This window comes from Macaca mulatta, chromosome 6 (assembly GCF_049350105.2).
Source record: "Macaca mulatta isolate MMU2019108-1 chromosome 6, T2T-MMU8v2.0, whole genome shotgun sequence".
NCBI classification, from domain to species: domain Eukaryota; kingdom Metazoa; phylum Chordata; class Mammalia; order Primates; family Cercopithecidae; genus Macaca; species Macaca mulatta.
In genome coordinates this window covers 125496717-125513218 of record NC_133411.1, presented here as the reverse complement: position 1 = coordinate 125513218, position 16502 = coordinate 125496717, and the positions used below count along the sequence as shown (strand labels likewise).

General features: G+C 44.5%; 1 protein-coding gene and 1 pseudogene across 7 annotated transcripts in view; both read left to right on the top strand.

Annotated features, from left to right (window-relative positions):
* The window catches only part of SEMA6A (semaphorin 6A), a 133847-nt gene extending 126074 nt beyond the window's left edge, over window positions 1–7773 (top strand). For 6 of the 7 annotated variants that reach the window (XM_015140621.3, XM_015140620.3, XM_078005116.1 and 3 more), the window contains one exon: window positions 3507–7773. In XM_015140621.3, coding sequence (XP_014996107.1) covers window positions 3507–4705 — 1199 coding nt within the window. In that variant the 3' untranslated portion in view covers window positions 4706–7773. The remainder of the gene's footprint in view (window positions 1–3506) is intronic. The other variant, XM_015140618.3, reaches the window with a different exon arrangement.
* Window positions 6178–6904, top strand: LOC106998904 (uncharacterized; annotated as a pseudogene).
* Window positions 7774–16502: the final 8729 nt, after the last annotated feature.

The following is a 16502-nucleotide window of genomic DNA, read 5'->3' as shown; positions in this document are numbered from 1 at the left end:
CACCTCATGCTACAGATTAAAAAACTGAGGCCCAGAGATGTTAAACCACTTGCCAAAAGGTCGCTCAGCCAGTAAGTGGGAGCCTGCAATTCCAAGCCCACTGAGATCTTCTCTAGCTGCTTACATCACCACCACTGACCAGTCTGCTGTTTCCAAGCCTTCACAATGGCTGTGCCACAAAGTTGACTTGATCATTTCTGTGAATGCTTCTTTGGCCTTTTTCATGATACAAGCAGAAAGCTTTAAGTTTGAAAGGCATTTCCAAAAATAACGTTTACCTTATCTTCTTCAACTGCACTTTCAACTTACTCTCTGATCTGTTTCTATCTTTGGACATTTCTGAATTTACACCAGCAGATGAGGAAAGCCCTGTGCCTCCCCATGGATAGATGAAGAGATGCAAAAATGTTTTTAAGGCCACTCTTTATATAACAAAATGAGACGGGGGAAAAAAATCTGTCTGAGATACCATTTTCCTGAAAGGTCAGATCCTACTTAACTTGTTAACAACCAAAAACCTGAACTCAAATATCATCCACTAAAAAAGAGTTCTTCCCAGTGAAAGAATAAGTAGCTTTCATGAGTCCAAAATAGCCAAGGACCTTCAGACATGAAAGAAGAATGATATTTGGGAGCTACAAGTAAGGCTAAGAAGCAATGGATACATGTGAAAAATTTGCAATTCTCCCAGGGAAACCAATGGATTGCTCTAGCTTTACTCTCTCCATGTTCCTTTTAAACTGAGAGGGCAATTTAAATAATAGAATGCCAAAGTCAATTATAAATAGCTTCCTATTATAATACACATTTATTGGGAATATCCAGTCCCCCTAAATTTGGTTGCCTGGAAGGGTTTCATGAAACACTCATAGCCATGAAAAACATACGTAATACACCCCTACCCCATCACTGGGATCTAGCCTGTGTTAAACTCCCACTGAAATCACCAAGTCAATGAGGGAAATTAAAACCCATTTTATCCACAGGTGTACATTTGTGTGCAATTATATGTAGGGGGTTAAAAATGATGTTCAGTAGAACCCCATACATAATCAAAATTGAAGAAAAATCAGTTGCTATTTTAGCATAATAAGGAAATGCAAATTTAAGAAAGAAAGAAAATTTTCATTAGCACACTTCCTTGGTGAATAGGTATTAAAATATATTTGAATGCAGGACACCCCGCTGTTTGGGGAGCTTCACACATAAAAGGTGTGAGTTACAGCCAAATTATCCGGCTGTTTTTTGCTTCTCAGTTTCTACCCCTTAATAGCTGATGGAGATAAATCTGGAAATATTTGAAAAGCATCACATTTGGAAATTATTTGATATCTTACCATCTTGCACACTCTTTCCTTATGGTGAATTACCTCAACTGCCTTTTATTACCGAGGGTATTTGTTGGGTCACAGAATCTTTATTTCTTAAGAGATATTTGCTGCTTCTACTTAAGTCACAATCCTTTGTCACAGGACAATCATTTCCACAGCAACCAACTGTGATGTCACAACTGAAGGGAGGAGGACCCTTAGGAAGGAAAGAAAAAGAGAATGTACTTTTCAGGCTAAGGTTTCTGGGTTTTAAAACCATCACTTCAGAAATCAAAATATTTTAGCAGAAAAACCCCCATGACAAAGCTTCAAGGTCTCAGCTGTGACAAAGACAACATTTCAGTAGAAGTTTAAGGGTTGCATGTTGTGGGTTTGGGAAGGGGTAGAGATTTTTATTTCCTTTCATTCTAATTCTGTGCCACTGATACCTGCCAGTAAAATACATTAAATATATTCCAGAAAGAGTTGATTTAGTAGATGAAAAATGTGTCTCCCGAGACCAGAGAAGGTACATTTTCTGTCATGCTATCATTTCCATAATAGGAACAATGTTTACATTTCTGCAGCCCATGCAGTGCCTCTAATGTATTCGTGTTCTTTCACTCTCCAGAGGCAGGAATTGAGGTCTTTGAGATTTTATTTTTTAGCCACTGCATCAAGCACTTAAGATCTGACAATTGTGATGTGTATTCTCACTTGGCATTAAAAAATAAAAGCTTCAGTGTTTGCATTTGATTAGAGTAGCTCAGCTGGGTGGCTGATTAAGCAGGAATAGTGAAAGCACCTTCCTTCGGAAACACTGATTCCTGGTTAATGTAGTGTAAGATTATGGACGGGTGTAGTCACGTAATTTTTATTAAATTGAAGAGATTAGCTCTGCTGAAAAATCTCACTGTGACAGCAAACTCTAGGTGCAATAATGGGACCTAACACTTAAACCCACTACAGGGCCCCAAATGGTCTTATTTCTAAATCTTCTTTCAGTTCCAATGAGAGAGCTTCATTCAAATATTCAGCATATTCACCTGAAATTGAGTTTGCACTGTTGTTGTTTTTTTTTTGAGAGGTGATGCAAAATCAGCACAAACATTTGTAGTCTGTGAACTTTAGCTTTATTCTCTCAGTGTAAATAAAAACGACACACACTGTCTTTCCTCTAGTTGCTTGAAAGGGAAACATACTTTTCCCCAGACAGAGGCTCGGGTGGCCACAAGGGGGTCATCGGAAAACATCCCAACTGGAAGCCTAGAGTGTTGTGTGATTTGTTCGGTTAACATGCGTAAAATTGTTGCCTCTTCCTCCAGACTCAGGATAACTTAGTTATCCCAATTCTAGGAGGGGAAGATTAAAAAGCCATAAAGAGGGAAAGAAAGATAAATAACTTTTGAAAGCCAAAACCTCCCATATTCCATGGAGTGAAGCAGGGTAGAAAGTGCAGGTACTGGAGAGAGTGAACAGCACTTTTCCTTCCTTCCCTCCTTTCCTTCCTTCCTTCCTTCCTTCCTTCCTTCCTTCCTTCCTTCCTTCCTTCCTTCCTTCCTTCCTCCCTCCCTCCCTCCCTCCCTCCCTCCCTCACTCGCTCCCTCACTCGCTCCCTTTCTTTCTTTCTTTCTTTCTTTCTTTCTTTCTTTTTTGAAAAGGAGTCTCGCTCTGTCGCCCAGGCTGGAGTGCAGTGGTCTGATCTCCGCTCTCTGCAACCTCCGCCTCCCAAGTTCAAGCAATTCTTTACCCTCAGCCTCCAGAGTACCTGGGATTACAAGCCCCTGCCACCACGCCCGGCTAATTTTTTATTTTTATTTTTATTTTTGGTATTTTTAGTAGAGACGGGGGTTTCACCATCTTGGCCAGGCTGATCTTGAACTCCTGACCTCGTGATCCACCTGCCTTGGCCTCCCAAAGTGCTGGGATTACAGGCATGATCCATGGCAGCCGGCCTGAACAGCACTTTTTTAGACAACAAAGAAGGCTACAAATGGAGTCCATTTACATACTGCACACGAGGGGATTGGGGAGGATTAATTAGTTAATGTTTGGCAAGCTGAGCTTGGAAGACAAGTTGTGCAGAGGTGCTATTGTCACTTATTACTGTTATTAATTAACAAGGTGAATGCTAAACAAAAACAAGCCTCGGGGTGTGCTTTCATTTCTTAACGCCATATGCGATGTCTATTGCAGGAGTGATTCGGGAAAGTTACCTCAAAGGCCACGACCAGCTGGTTCCCGTCACCCTCTTGGCCATTGCAGTCATCCTGGCTTTCGTCATGGGGGCCGTCTTCTCGGGCATCACCGTCTACTGCGTCTGTGATCACCGGCGCAAAGACGTGGCCGTGGTGCAGCGCAAGGAGAAGGAGCTCACCCACTCGCGCCGGGGCTCCATGAGCAGCGTCACCAAGCTCAGCGGCCTCTTTGGGGACACTCAATCCAAAGACCCGAAGCCGGAGGCCATCCTCACGCCACTCATGCACAACGGCAAGCTCGCCACTCCGGGCAACACGGCCAAGATGCTCATTAAAGCAGACCAGCACCACCTGGACCTGACCGCCCTCCCCACCCCAGAGTCCACTCCAACGCTGCAGCAGAAGCGGAAGCCCAGCCGCGGCAGCCGCGAGTGGGAGAGGAACCAGAACCTCATCAATGCCTGCACAAAGGACTTGCCCCCCATGGGCTCCCCTGTGATTCCCACGGACCTGCCCCTGCGGGCCTCCCCCAGCCACATCCCCAGCGTGGTGGTCCTTCCCATCACGCAGCAGGGCTACCAGCATGAGTATGTGGACCAGCCCAAAATGAGCGAGGTGGCCCAGATGGCGCTGGAGGACCAGGCAGCCACCTTGGAGTATAAGACCATCAAGGAACATCTCAGCAGCAAGAGTCCCAACCATGGGGTGAACCTTGTGGAGAACCTGGACAGCCTGCCCCCTAAAGTTCCACAACGGGAGGCCTCCCTGGGCCCCCCGGGAGCCTCCCTGTCTCAGACCGGTCTAAGCAAGCGGCTAGAAATGCACCACTCCTCTTCCTACGGGGTTGACTATAAGAGGAGCTACCCCACGAACTCGCTCACGAGAAGCCACCAGGCCACCACTCTCAAAAGAAACAATACTAACTCCTCCAATTCCTCTCACCTCTCCAGAAACCAGAGCTTTGGCAGGGGAGACAACCCGCCGCCCGCCCCGCAGAGGGTGGACTCCATCCAGGTGCACAGCTCCCAGCCATCTGGCCAGGCCGTGACTGTCTCCAGGCAGCCCAGCCTCAACGCCTGCAACTCACTGACGAGGTCGGGGCTGAAGCGTACGCCCTCACTAAAGCCGGACGTACCCCCTAAACCTTCCTTTGCTCCCCTTTCCACATCCATGAAGCCCAATGATGCGTGTACATAATCCCAGGGGGAGGGGGTCAGGTGTCGAACCAGCAGGCAAGGTGAGGTGCCCGCTCAGCTCAGCAAGGTTCTCAACTGCCTCGAGTACCCACCAGACCAAGATGGCCCGCGGCAGAGCCGAGGACGAGCCGAGGACGCTGGGTCCTCCTCTCTGGGACACAGGGGTACGCAAGAAAATTGGGCCGCGTGGTTTGGTGAAGGTTTGCAACGGCGGGGACTCACCTCCATTCTCTTCCTTCACTCTTCCCCCACACCCTACAATAGGTCGGTCCCACAAAAGACTTCAGTTATCATCACAAACATGAGCCAAAAGCACATACCTACCCCATCCCCCATATACACACACACATGCACACAACACACACACACGCACAGAGGTGAACAGAAACTGAAACATTTTGTCCATAACTTAACGGGACGTGGCCACACTGGGTTTGCGTTCCAACCTGCAAAACACAAATACATTTTTTAAAATCATGAAAATTTAAAAAGACAAAAAAAAGAATTCATTGATAATTCTAACTCAGACTTTAACAATGGCAGAAGTTTACTATGCGCAAATACTGTGAAATGCCCGCCAGTGTTACAGCTTTCTGTTACAGCAGATAAATGCCATGTTGGGCAACTATGTCGTAGATTTCTGCTCCTCCTCTCTTTTAATGAAATAACGTGACCGTTAACGCAAGTAACTCTTTATTTATTGTTCACCCTGTTTTTCCTTAAGGAAAGGACTCTTCCAGATATCATCCTATGAACAGCTCTTCCGAAAGCCCATTGAAAGTTAAACTATTTAACGTGAAAACCATTAACTGGAATAATTGAGTTTCTTTATTTTTACAATAAATTCACTGAGTAAATAAGTTGGAGCTGGAATTCTGAGCTTTGTGTTTGGACTGTCTGGTCTGTAGCTAAAGGAAAAAGTTAGGAGAGGAATATTTATTTAAATCTATCAGTTCATTTGCTGGTCAGGTCTCTGGCCTATAAACATGCAAAAAAATTAATTCATGTCAAAGTCCTTCCAGATCCTAATTTCTAAAGCAATCAGGAGAGAAGCTTTTAGAATGGCACATCATATCCTATTGGTGCCAACATGGTTTTGTCCATGGTTCCGACTTTCTGTGAAGGCACCAGCTTGCAATATGCCATCTCATTTCATGTTGCATGTGAGACAGCAAACAAAATCCACAAACGGTGTGAACTAATTAATATGCTGGCTGCTACCTTGCATAAATTAATGATTTGATCACACGGGTTTTTCGTGGGGTTACATCTGTGAATAGCCTGTTTTCCACATGTAAATTTGTGCCTTACACCTTGAGTTGTGTACACGTGTAAACTGTCGTTATGATCAACTTTTCCCCCTTTTGAAATAAGTGCAGATATTTATTTAACCCTCCCTTCCCCCCACCCCCCCTCCAGCCCTCTGGAAAACTGGAGTCAAGCAGATGGAAGAATGCAGTGGTGATAGTTGTCATGCTACAGCCTGAGAACGCTGGGCAGCACCACACCCTCCAATGCACACTGCCTTCTAGTTGTGCCAACTCGAACCACCCTTTGGCTGTGCTGCCAAGCATGGACCCCAGTGTTGTGGGTGGGAAATCCCCTTTCATCCTCGAGAGCTCCCTGCTTCCCTTAGATTATTTCAATACGGTGATTAGCAAATAAGGATTTGCTAGCAGAAAAGGGACTAACGTCCCATTCCTCTTTTCTGCTGTGTCCACTGGCTAGAGAGCAGGCTGTGTGTGGTTGGGCAGACACCTGGGAGGAGTCCCCAAGCCATGTGCATAGCACACACATGCAGTGCACACAAAGAAATGACATGGAAATAGATGCAGGCAGGCTGGTCCCTGCTGTGATTAATGAGTAACTCCAGGTACAAGTCCGACCACAATGGATGCTGCAAAAACGTTGACTGGGGCAAAGGATTTTTTGTTTTATTTTTTATTTTGTTATTATTGTTTTTAGGGGATGGGAGGTGATGTGTGTTTTTCTCCCCTTGGTTTTCATTTGCTCAACACAAAAGGGACTTTTGTTTACTCTATCATGAACAAAGGAACTGTCCACATACTGTAAACCATGAGCAGTGTTGTTGTTTTAAACAGTTATACAGTATATTTGGTGGTCTCTTTGTCTGTTTTTATTTCCAGTTGGATCTTCTGGGTTTAGTTTTGTCTTTAAAAAGAATTCAAAAAAAGACTGACAATGACAGTTTTGAGTTGGATAGTGAAAAAGTGGAGCCTCCATAATCAGTTGGTTGCCTTCAGACCTAAGTACTTAGCTGAGGGTGAGAGCCCTTTGTTCCAAAAGTCCATTGCAGTTTTGCTGTTGTTTAGGGGTAGGTGATGGTGGTGGTTGTTTTCACCTTTTTTTTTTTTTTTGGCTTTTGTAATGGAATCCATGTTCACATCCTGTAAACTCTGTCCCCTGAAACCCTGAAGTATTTTCTAGAAATTGAAATACTGTTTTCTTCCTTGAATTTTCTCTAGAAATGCAGAAATTAGGAAGGCGATGGGTCTGTATCCCCCGACCCCTTCTTTCCCATGCTTGACTCCCGAGAGTACTGGCTGTACAGCACCCATCATTGACGTGAGCGGCTGTCTTGTCCAGTATTTGTGGGCCTCACTGCCTCAGCTGTTAAGGAGACCTGTGTCAAAACTTACATCCACATTCCTACGCCCCCACAACCCATCACTTCTGGTGTTAACCCTAAAATACCCACATGTATTGAGCTGGTCTTCTGCATTTAAGTATTTCTTCCCATTTGTTTTCCCCACTGTGTGTGGGGGGAGGGTCCATAAACCCGAGTGTGCCTTTGCTTTCCACCCTTGCTAGACACTGGTAGATGCAACAAATTCAGATTTGTATTTGTTATAAAGTTGTAAAAATATTGTGATGTCACCAATTTTCCTTCCATCTCCACATCCCCTAACATCTGATTCACGACTTAATGTATGTTGTAAAAAAGGAAAAAAAAAAAAAAAAAAGAAAGAAAGAAAGGGAAAAAAGGAAAAAAGCAAGGAAAAGGCTCTTTATTACTTAAAAGTAATAAAACCTGACTGTTCTACATTATCTTTTGTGTCCTGAATGCTTTTATTTATCTCTTAATTTTTCCTTTTCAAGCTGCTCTCCCCACCCTTTGTGGGTATGATTCTACTCTTTCCTCCATTTCTATCTGGCTTCCAAAGCGTACATAACTATAACTATAGAGTTTGATGTATTTGTTTGCAGTGTCCACACCCAGCCACCCCCACCCAAATTATTAACGGTTTCTCTGCTCAAACCCAGCCTGGAGCAGGATTTTAGCAGAAGCCATCGGTAATTAAAAGGCAGAGCACGCATTGGCTCCTTCTATTCATTTTATGCATTTTCTTTTTATGGGCTTGTTCATCATCAAACATTTATGGTAGGCTTGATAGTTTAAGAGATCAAGGCTAGGATTTTAGTATGTAGGGTCCACTAAAAATAGATCTTTGCACAGATGTGACTTCAGTCTTTTTACATATTAATAAGGTGGAGGGGGCTGGATTTTACTCCTTGTTAGCATTTATCTTTTGTAACCCAGTAGACACGGTTGGAGGTATATTGGGACACAGCGCTTGATTCTTCTTTTGCAAAAGAGCATTATGAAATGCCTAGATCAGGTTTTCCTCTAGGGGTGTTTTTAAAACAATTATTTTAATAAGTCTTCAGCTATAGTATTTTACTTTTGACCCTCTGACTTTTTTTTTTTTTTTTTTTAATGTTTTAAGTCAGTTGAGTGTGGGAAGCTGCAGGTTGAGGCCTCAGTTCATACCTATAGTAACCCAGTAACCTTTAGATTGCCATCTCCAATTGTGTTTCTTGAATTACATCCATAGCGCCTGGCTCTGTTAGGCACAAAGTTGACTAGAATGTAGTTTCTACCTCCTCATTTGCAAAGAGAGACTGACATGGCCATTGTAGTTGCCATTTGGAGGTAAGAACAAAGTACTGATGAAGCTCCCTAGATGTTAGGGTCACAATATTTGTGCTGGTTCTTAAAGAACGAGTTCTCTGAACAACTAGCCCAGGCAGAGGGGACATCCTTTGCAAAGGCACCAAGTGTGCTCTTTGGGAAGCAAAAGGTTCAGCAGGCCTTGTGCGGGGTCTGTGAGAGAGCTTGGCAGGGCAAGTCCAGGAAAGGGGGGTTGGAGACAGGCCAGGAGGGACCTGGTTCCCATATGCTAGGATTTTAGCTGAAGCAGGAGTGCTCCCCTGCTTTGGAGTAAATAAAACAACAGACACTTGTGCTTGGGAAAGCTACTTGGCCATTATGTGGGAAGTGGATTGGCCCAGAGAGGGACGGCAGGTCAGCTGGGCAGTTTGCCAGATGGCATGTCAAGTGTGTAAGAGCAACACAAGTGAAAACCCCACATCCAAGGTCAGATTCTTTAGGACAGACTCAGCTCTGTGATCATCCCTTTTTGCCAGAAAGAACTTCCGTGGTATGTAATTGGCAGGTTAGCTCTGCCCGGTTATACCCAAATGTCTGGTTATACCAAACTGACAGAACGACCAACATCTAGCATGACCCTTTCATTTTAAAAATGGGGGAAGCTTTGCAAGGCTGAGGCGGGTGGATCACGAGGTCAGGAGATTGAGATCATCCTGGCCAACGTGGTGAAACCCCGCATCTACTAAAATGCAAAAAATTAGCCAGGCGTGGTAGCGTGTGCCTGTAGTCCCGGCTACTCGGGAGAATAGGGGAATCGCTTGAACCCTGCAGGTGGAAGTTGCAGTGAGCTGAGATTGTGCCACTGTACTCTAGCCTGGTGACAGAGCAAGACTCCATCTCAAAAAAAAAAAAAAAAAAAAAAAATCCTGGGGGAAGCTGAGGTCCGCTGAGTGAAAGGATTTGCTCATGCTCCAAAACTAGTGGTAGAGCAGCTATTCTGAAAACAAATTCATAGTCTCTTTCCCCCATTCATTCAGATCAGTAGAGTAATACTAGCTAGAAAGATTTGATCCCACTCACCTATCTAGATAGCATCCCCATCTTTCTCAGTCATCCTTTCTCATAGGAAGCCCTTCATACACACCCACCCTTCACCAGCTGGGCTTCCTAGATCCCCTCATCTGGGCCAAGGCCAGGGGTTGGAAAGAAGCTTGGATCATGTAGGCTTGAAGCATACAGTCCCCGCAGTGCAACCTGATACTTGGTCTCGTGGCTTTTGCTGCAGTCAGCTTTGTTCTGGGCTGCTGAAGAGGTGAAAGAGGCTGAACAGGTGTAGCCAGTATTTTATCTGGGGCCCTGGGGATGTGCCTGCTCAGACACAAAAACTGCCTCAGACAACCCTGATTTTTTATTGTGTTTGCTTGCTTGCTTGATTTTTACAAGGTTAAAGGTTTCTGCAGTGCTTTTAGACTGTTTTTCCAAAGCAGTGGCTGTCCTGATGCAGCTACCAGGCTAGGTGTTTCATGGGATCAGAGATGACATCTTGGACCTGAATGTTTTCCTCAAGGGCCATGTCAGATAAACACAAAAAACTGGTCTCATTGTTCAGCCTTGTAATTTGGCAGAAGCCAAATCAGATGCTCCTGGACCCCAGCGCCTAGGTTTTACTGCCTGAACAAAAGCTCTTTCAACAAAAAGTCATTCAGCAAGTAAAAGTGTCAGAAAAGCACCTCTCATTTCAGACACTGGTACATTTTGCTTGAGGGGAAGTGGTGAGAGGAATTTAAAAGAACCCTTTAGTAACAAAATAACATGATTAAGAGCATAATCCTTTTCCTGGCTCAGCCCTGTGACAGCTGGGTGCTTGGACTCAGTAACCCTTAGAAACCCACATCTCTCCCTTGTCTTAAAACCAGGTGATGACGTGTCTCTTCTACAGAAGTGGGAAGGAAGGGCTCACATTTATTGATTGGGACTGTCAGACAGATGGGGATCTTCAATATTCCATTTAGAGTATTGTGTATCCCTCACTCTAACCCCCCCGGGGAAGACTGGAGTTAGGGGGCGGTTGACCTCTACAGAGGGTTACGGCTGAACTGATGTGCATTAAATGTGGCTGGCAGGGAAATGTGCAGATGTCCCTCTAGCAAATGGAAATGAAATTTGAGCAAATCAAGAGAGGCAGCTGAATAGTGGGGGATTTCTCATTCCCCTCTGCAAACACATCTATGCACACATGTGCATACACAAATGTCACGGGGCTTTTTCCTCTTGGTGTCTAGTATCAAAAATGTCACAGAGGTTGGAACCCATGTATACTGACCAAGTGGTCCTTTTGGGAGGGCGTTCTACCCTTTCCCTGGCAAAACATGGGTTCCACTTAAGCACTTTCTGGTCAAAGGTGAGTGTCATAAACTACGGTTTAAGAAATGGGACCCAGGACGTTTGCAGAGGAGATGAGACACAGGTCCCTGCTAGCCCACTGGCACTGGCTGAGGCAGCTAACAACTTTTTCATTCTTCCTAATCACCTTCAGATAAAAGACTCTCTTGAGAATCATTAACGTCATTCCCAAAGCAAGTCATCCCTCCTGCTAACAGGCTGCAATAATGGTCCAAATAAGGGGAAGCTAATGAAGGGGGAAAGTTGGTAACCATGAAATCAGAAGCACTTTTCATTGACGGATTTCAAGAGGAACAACAACAACAACAACAACAAAACAGACGAGGGTGACATTGTATAAAATATCAAATGCCAGGACACTAACATGAAAGAAACTCATGCAGATTCTTAGGGGTTTCCTAGGATGAGAAAGATGATGAAAAACCATTTCATGAGCCAACCACTCTCTTTTTTCCTGTGCATCACAACTGCCCTTACCACACACATTATGGGGTGCTCAGAAAGTGGGCTGCTCTTAGCAAACTTCATATTAGTTCCCTGGCATGAATACTGAACATTTTGCACATCTAGTCCCATGTCAAAGCGGAAGTGTGAATTTCAGTAATATGGCTAAGGTTTATTTAATAAAAAATGAAAAGTGGAAGGGTACCCCCCACCCCCTAGAGGGGGGCAGGGCTTCCAATTGTCAACAACAATGACATTTTGCATTTGTAGCACTTTACAGGTTGCAGATATAATCTTGTCCATTACGTTGCTTAATCCTAATAACAGCCTAGTGGGGTGGGCAGCATATATATGATTGTTCCCACTTCAAAGAAACAGGAGTTTAGAGAGAAGGGATCTATTGAGCACTGATCAACATAATAATGTAGTCATATTTCAAAAACCTGTGTGTCCACATCACCCCCCTCAGCTCTCTTGGGGACACCTTAGGTTACACAATTACTCCACTTCACTGAAGGGGAAGAGTCTCCTACAGCATTTCCCAGGGGAGACCGTTACAACAATAAAGTCCCCAAAATAAAGGCTAGGCACACACATTCTATTTTAAGGGCATTGTGCTCTAATATTTTTGCATCGTTAAAGAACACAATCTTCCTTCCTGCGTCTGCAGAGCCCTGATGCCAGCAGTGTTATTAGGAACTGTCAACAAAGCAGGAAAACAGGGAGCTGGAGCCCAAGTCAGGACCTCCCTTCTGGGGGCGCACCCTGCCACTTTAGGGACTGTGACACCAACTGCCTCTGTGAAAGAAAAAGGATGAAAGCCTCAGCTTTTGTAGCTGCTTCATCCTGTTCAGTCCACAGAGATCACAAAAAAAATTTAGGAAGCTTGTAAGAACCCAGGATGAATCAGAAGCAGAGAAGAAGAAATGCCCTGTGCCTAGAAGGGTGAAGAACTTGTCCAGCCTCAGAACATGGAGGTAAAGTTAGTTTGAAAGTAAGAGACATGTAAGAAATATCCACTGTTGTCATTTCACTTCAGCTCCACGGTCACTGTAGCACAATGGGTACCAAAGCAACCATCTGACTTTACCCCTGATATCGATGATTGAATGATTTGGTTGAGTGCCTAGAAAAATCTTCCACTAGGAGACAGAAGAGAGAGCTCAGCTCTACTTAGGGACCCGTCTTCCTCCTCCATGTCGCTACCCCTCATTCCACGTTGCTACTGCCACAGACAAGCCTTCCTTGAGTTAGTGAGCTGTAAGTGCGTGTGGTGCAAGACAGACAGCACCATCTTCTCTGGCGTGGGTGCCCAGCCTTCCTCCTGCCCTCGGGGCAGCAGTGCCTGGCTGATCATCACACAGACCTATGCTATGGCACTCTGAATAAGCCAGCATCTTCCACTCACCCCTCTCACAAATGACCTCCGACAGATTCCACTCAGAGGGAGGAGAAAATGGGCATTCTTCTTAGAACCCCCGCTGTTCTCTTTGTGTTTGCTTGTTGCTGTTTGTTTGTGAGACAATTGAAGCCCTGTTCACAGTAAACAAAGCCTTGTCTCAGAACACAAATATGCTTCTTAGTGAATAGGGAGAGGCTTGGTTGCAATCAACTATGGCAGCTCTGGTATAAAATATATATGTAATTCCAACTGCCTTGCAATGATTACTTAATTATGTACCCAATAAAGGTAACTACTCTGGAAACAATTAACTTTCCCTGATCAGACAGGTCAGAGTCCATAGCCAGTCAACTTTGGAAAGGAAATTATATATTCCAAAGTGGTGTATGTGCATGTGTGTGTGTGTGTGTGTTGCGTGAAACAAAGTTGTCTCTTGAAGACTGACGTAGGTGTTGACTGATTTGAATTCTTATTTGTGTTTAATTTTATTTAAGAACCAAAGATTTATTCCCCTCATTTCCAGGGTGAAGAGAAGGCCTGTGATCACATTTCATGCTTGGGGAGAAAAGATAATGTGTTAGACTTATATGTATGAATAGAAACAGGTAAATAGTCATATTTCCTTCTAACTTTGTAATTTAAACAGCGTAAGTCAGTAGGGAAGGGTTGTAATTGAAGCCAAAGTAAGTGAGGTGAAAATTACTAGGTGTTGGAGCATCTGCATCTCATTTTAATTAGGTGACTGTAATAGCAAGATCAAAAACTTTTCCTTGTCACTCAATCTGTTGGGCTTTCTGATCGAGAAACCAAAGGGATTGTTTTGTCTTCAGGAAAGGGTGACCTAAAACAATCCTCTCCAATTACCTAGGCAGAGCAGCAGACAGATTTGGGCTCAGAGATGAGTGAGGCTCAGGGAAGGTGTGTTGTGAGACCAAGGTACTCTAAGACCAGCCCCACAAAGGCCAGCCCCTAAAGCCTTTAGGGACAGTGATTCTTAATTTGGCAGCTTGGAGTTTTTTCCCTTCCCACAAGGCAAAGTAGCTTAGAAGAAAACACATCACATCATGAGTCTTGTGGGCCTGGGTTCTAGTCTGAGCTAGCCTCACCATTTGTGGGTCATCATTTGGGACAGTCTTTCAAATTCTTGGCACCTCATTTTCCTCATCTGTACAATGGACTTAATGATAGCTGCCCTGCCTACCTTACAGGAGTGCGTAAAAGTCACATGAGGTGAATGTTCCACCTCTTCTCCAATGGGATATGCTCCTCTTCTTCAATGTGCGTACAAAATGAGATCCCAGTCCTCTAAGTTTTCAAATTAAATGACCTTGAGTTCCCATCCTGCTGATAATGAAAATGTCTTTTTCTCTTCCGTAAATACTCCTTATCTGTCAACAAAAGCAGCCAGAGGGACCAGTTAAACAAAAGCCCTGCCTAGTCTGATAAAGAGTTCTGGCTCCTTTTCACAGATGAAGCCATCTCAGCCACGTGATGCCCATATCAAGGCCTGGGGGGCTCCACACACTGCAACGCTGTCTTCCTTGTCCATTCCCAGATGAAGAGTCCAGGGAGAACTGTTTATGCTCTTGATGCAGGGCAGGCAAGCCAAAAGTGGAGCTTAGCCCACAAGGGTTCTTGGCTTTGCCCAGGAAAGAATTCAAGGGCAAGCCAGAGGTAGAAGCAAACAACTTGATTGAAGAGGCAGTGTTAGAGCGCCATGACTACTCCTGCAGTGCAGGGCTACCCCTTAGGCAGAGGGTAGTGGCTCAGGAGTTTCCAGTCATATTTATACCCACTTGTAATTGCATGCAGATTAAGGGGTGGTTTATGCAGAAATTTCTAGGGCAGGGGTAGTAACTTTGGGGTCACTGGTTTATTGCCACGGAAAGGGGCGGTCACTCTAGGTGTTGCCATGGCAATGACAAATCGACATGGCTTGCCAGTGGGTGTGTCTGATTGAAAGCTGCTTCTGCTCAGGCTCTCTTTTAGCTAGTCATCAATCTGGTCCCATGCCAAGCCCCTGCCTCTGGAGTGGAGTTCCCCCTCCTACCTCATTCTCACTGACTTCTGCCTCCCTTTACCACCTGGTGCTCTTCCTGACTGCTCAGCCCACTCTTGCCTCCAGCCAGGACATTGAGGCCTAGAGAATGAGGCCCACAGTGCACTGCAGGAAGGACAATTGTAAACACTCCCTGTGTTCGGTCCATGAGGCTTACACTCATGGACATCAGTACATGATACTTGGTGGCCTTGGCTTTCCTGTCTACTTTGGTGCCGTGCTCTTTGAACTGATTCACTCACAGCCATTTTCCCTAAGCACATCTGTGGTGCTGCCCTGTCCAGGCCCAAAGTGTTTGCATTCTGAGCTACAGATGGCCTGGATAGAAGTAGCAGTTACTCAGTCCTAAGTTTATCCCTGTCTCTTGTCCCAAGAGTTTGTGACATTCTTTACAAGGAAAAAGCTCTACCTTATTTCAACTATAAAGCATTATACCAAATATGTGATGGTCATTATTATACTTCTAATGGTGCTGAAAGATCTAGTTCAACACCCACCTTTTAAAGAAAAATAAACCAAGACATAAGAGGTTGCTCAATTGCACACTGCTCATTTGTGGCAGATCTAGGAGTACAAGGCATGTGTCCCAATTTCTAATTCATTGTAAGAGACAACACTCTATTAAAGTACAGACTTCTATATTGTAATCCCAGAATGTGGAGGCTGAAAAAAAAGATAGAAATTGATTTCACTCTCATGTAGCAGCCCAGAAGCCCATGGTCCAGGACTGTGGGACAGCTCTTCAGTCTTCAGTGAGTAGCTTCCATTTCAGGTTCAAGCAGCTCTTCTAATTATGCCAATTTCTTAGTCAATAGGAAAGCCAAAGAGAGAGTGGGTGCAAGAGCATGCTGAGTCATTTTGAAGGGGTAACCCCAGTGGTTGTGTGGAGTACTTAGCTCACACCCCATGGGCAGGAATATAATCCCAGGGTCACACTGAGCAGCAAGGGAGGCTGGAAAATGCAGACTTCAGGGCCTTGGGCTCTTCTGAAATTCAGAGGTGTGCATCATTTTTGTAAACAAGGGAGATTAAAGAGTAAAATGTAAAGTCTGAAACTGTAAAACTCCTAGAAGAAAACATAGTGAAGATGTTCCTTGACATTGGTTTGTCAATGATTTTTCTGATAAGAAAGTAATAGCATGGGTCAGGTGTGGTGGTTCACGCTTGTAAGCCCAGCACTTTGGGATCCACCCAAGGCAGGTGGATCATATGAGGCCAGGAGTTCAAGACTAGCCTGGGCAACATGGTGAAACCCCATCTCTACTAAAAATATAATAACTTAGCCGGACATAGTGGCGCACAGTTGCAATTCTAGCTACTCGGGAGGCTGAGGCAGGAGAATCACTTTAACCTGCGAGGCAGAGATTGCAGTGAGCTGAGATCACACCTCTGCACTCCAGCCTGGGTGACAAAGTGAAACCCTGTCAAAAAAAAAGATAAGATAAGAAAAGTGAAAAAAGAAAAGAAAAGAAAAGAAAGTAACAGCCCAGGCAACAAAAGCAAAAATAAACAAGCATGACTACATAAAACTAACAATTAAAAACCTTCTGCACAGCAAAGGAAACACTCATCAGAAT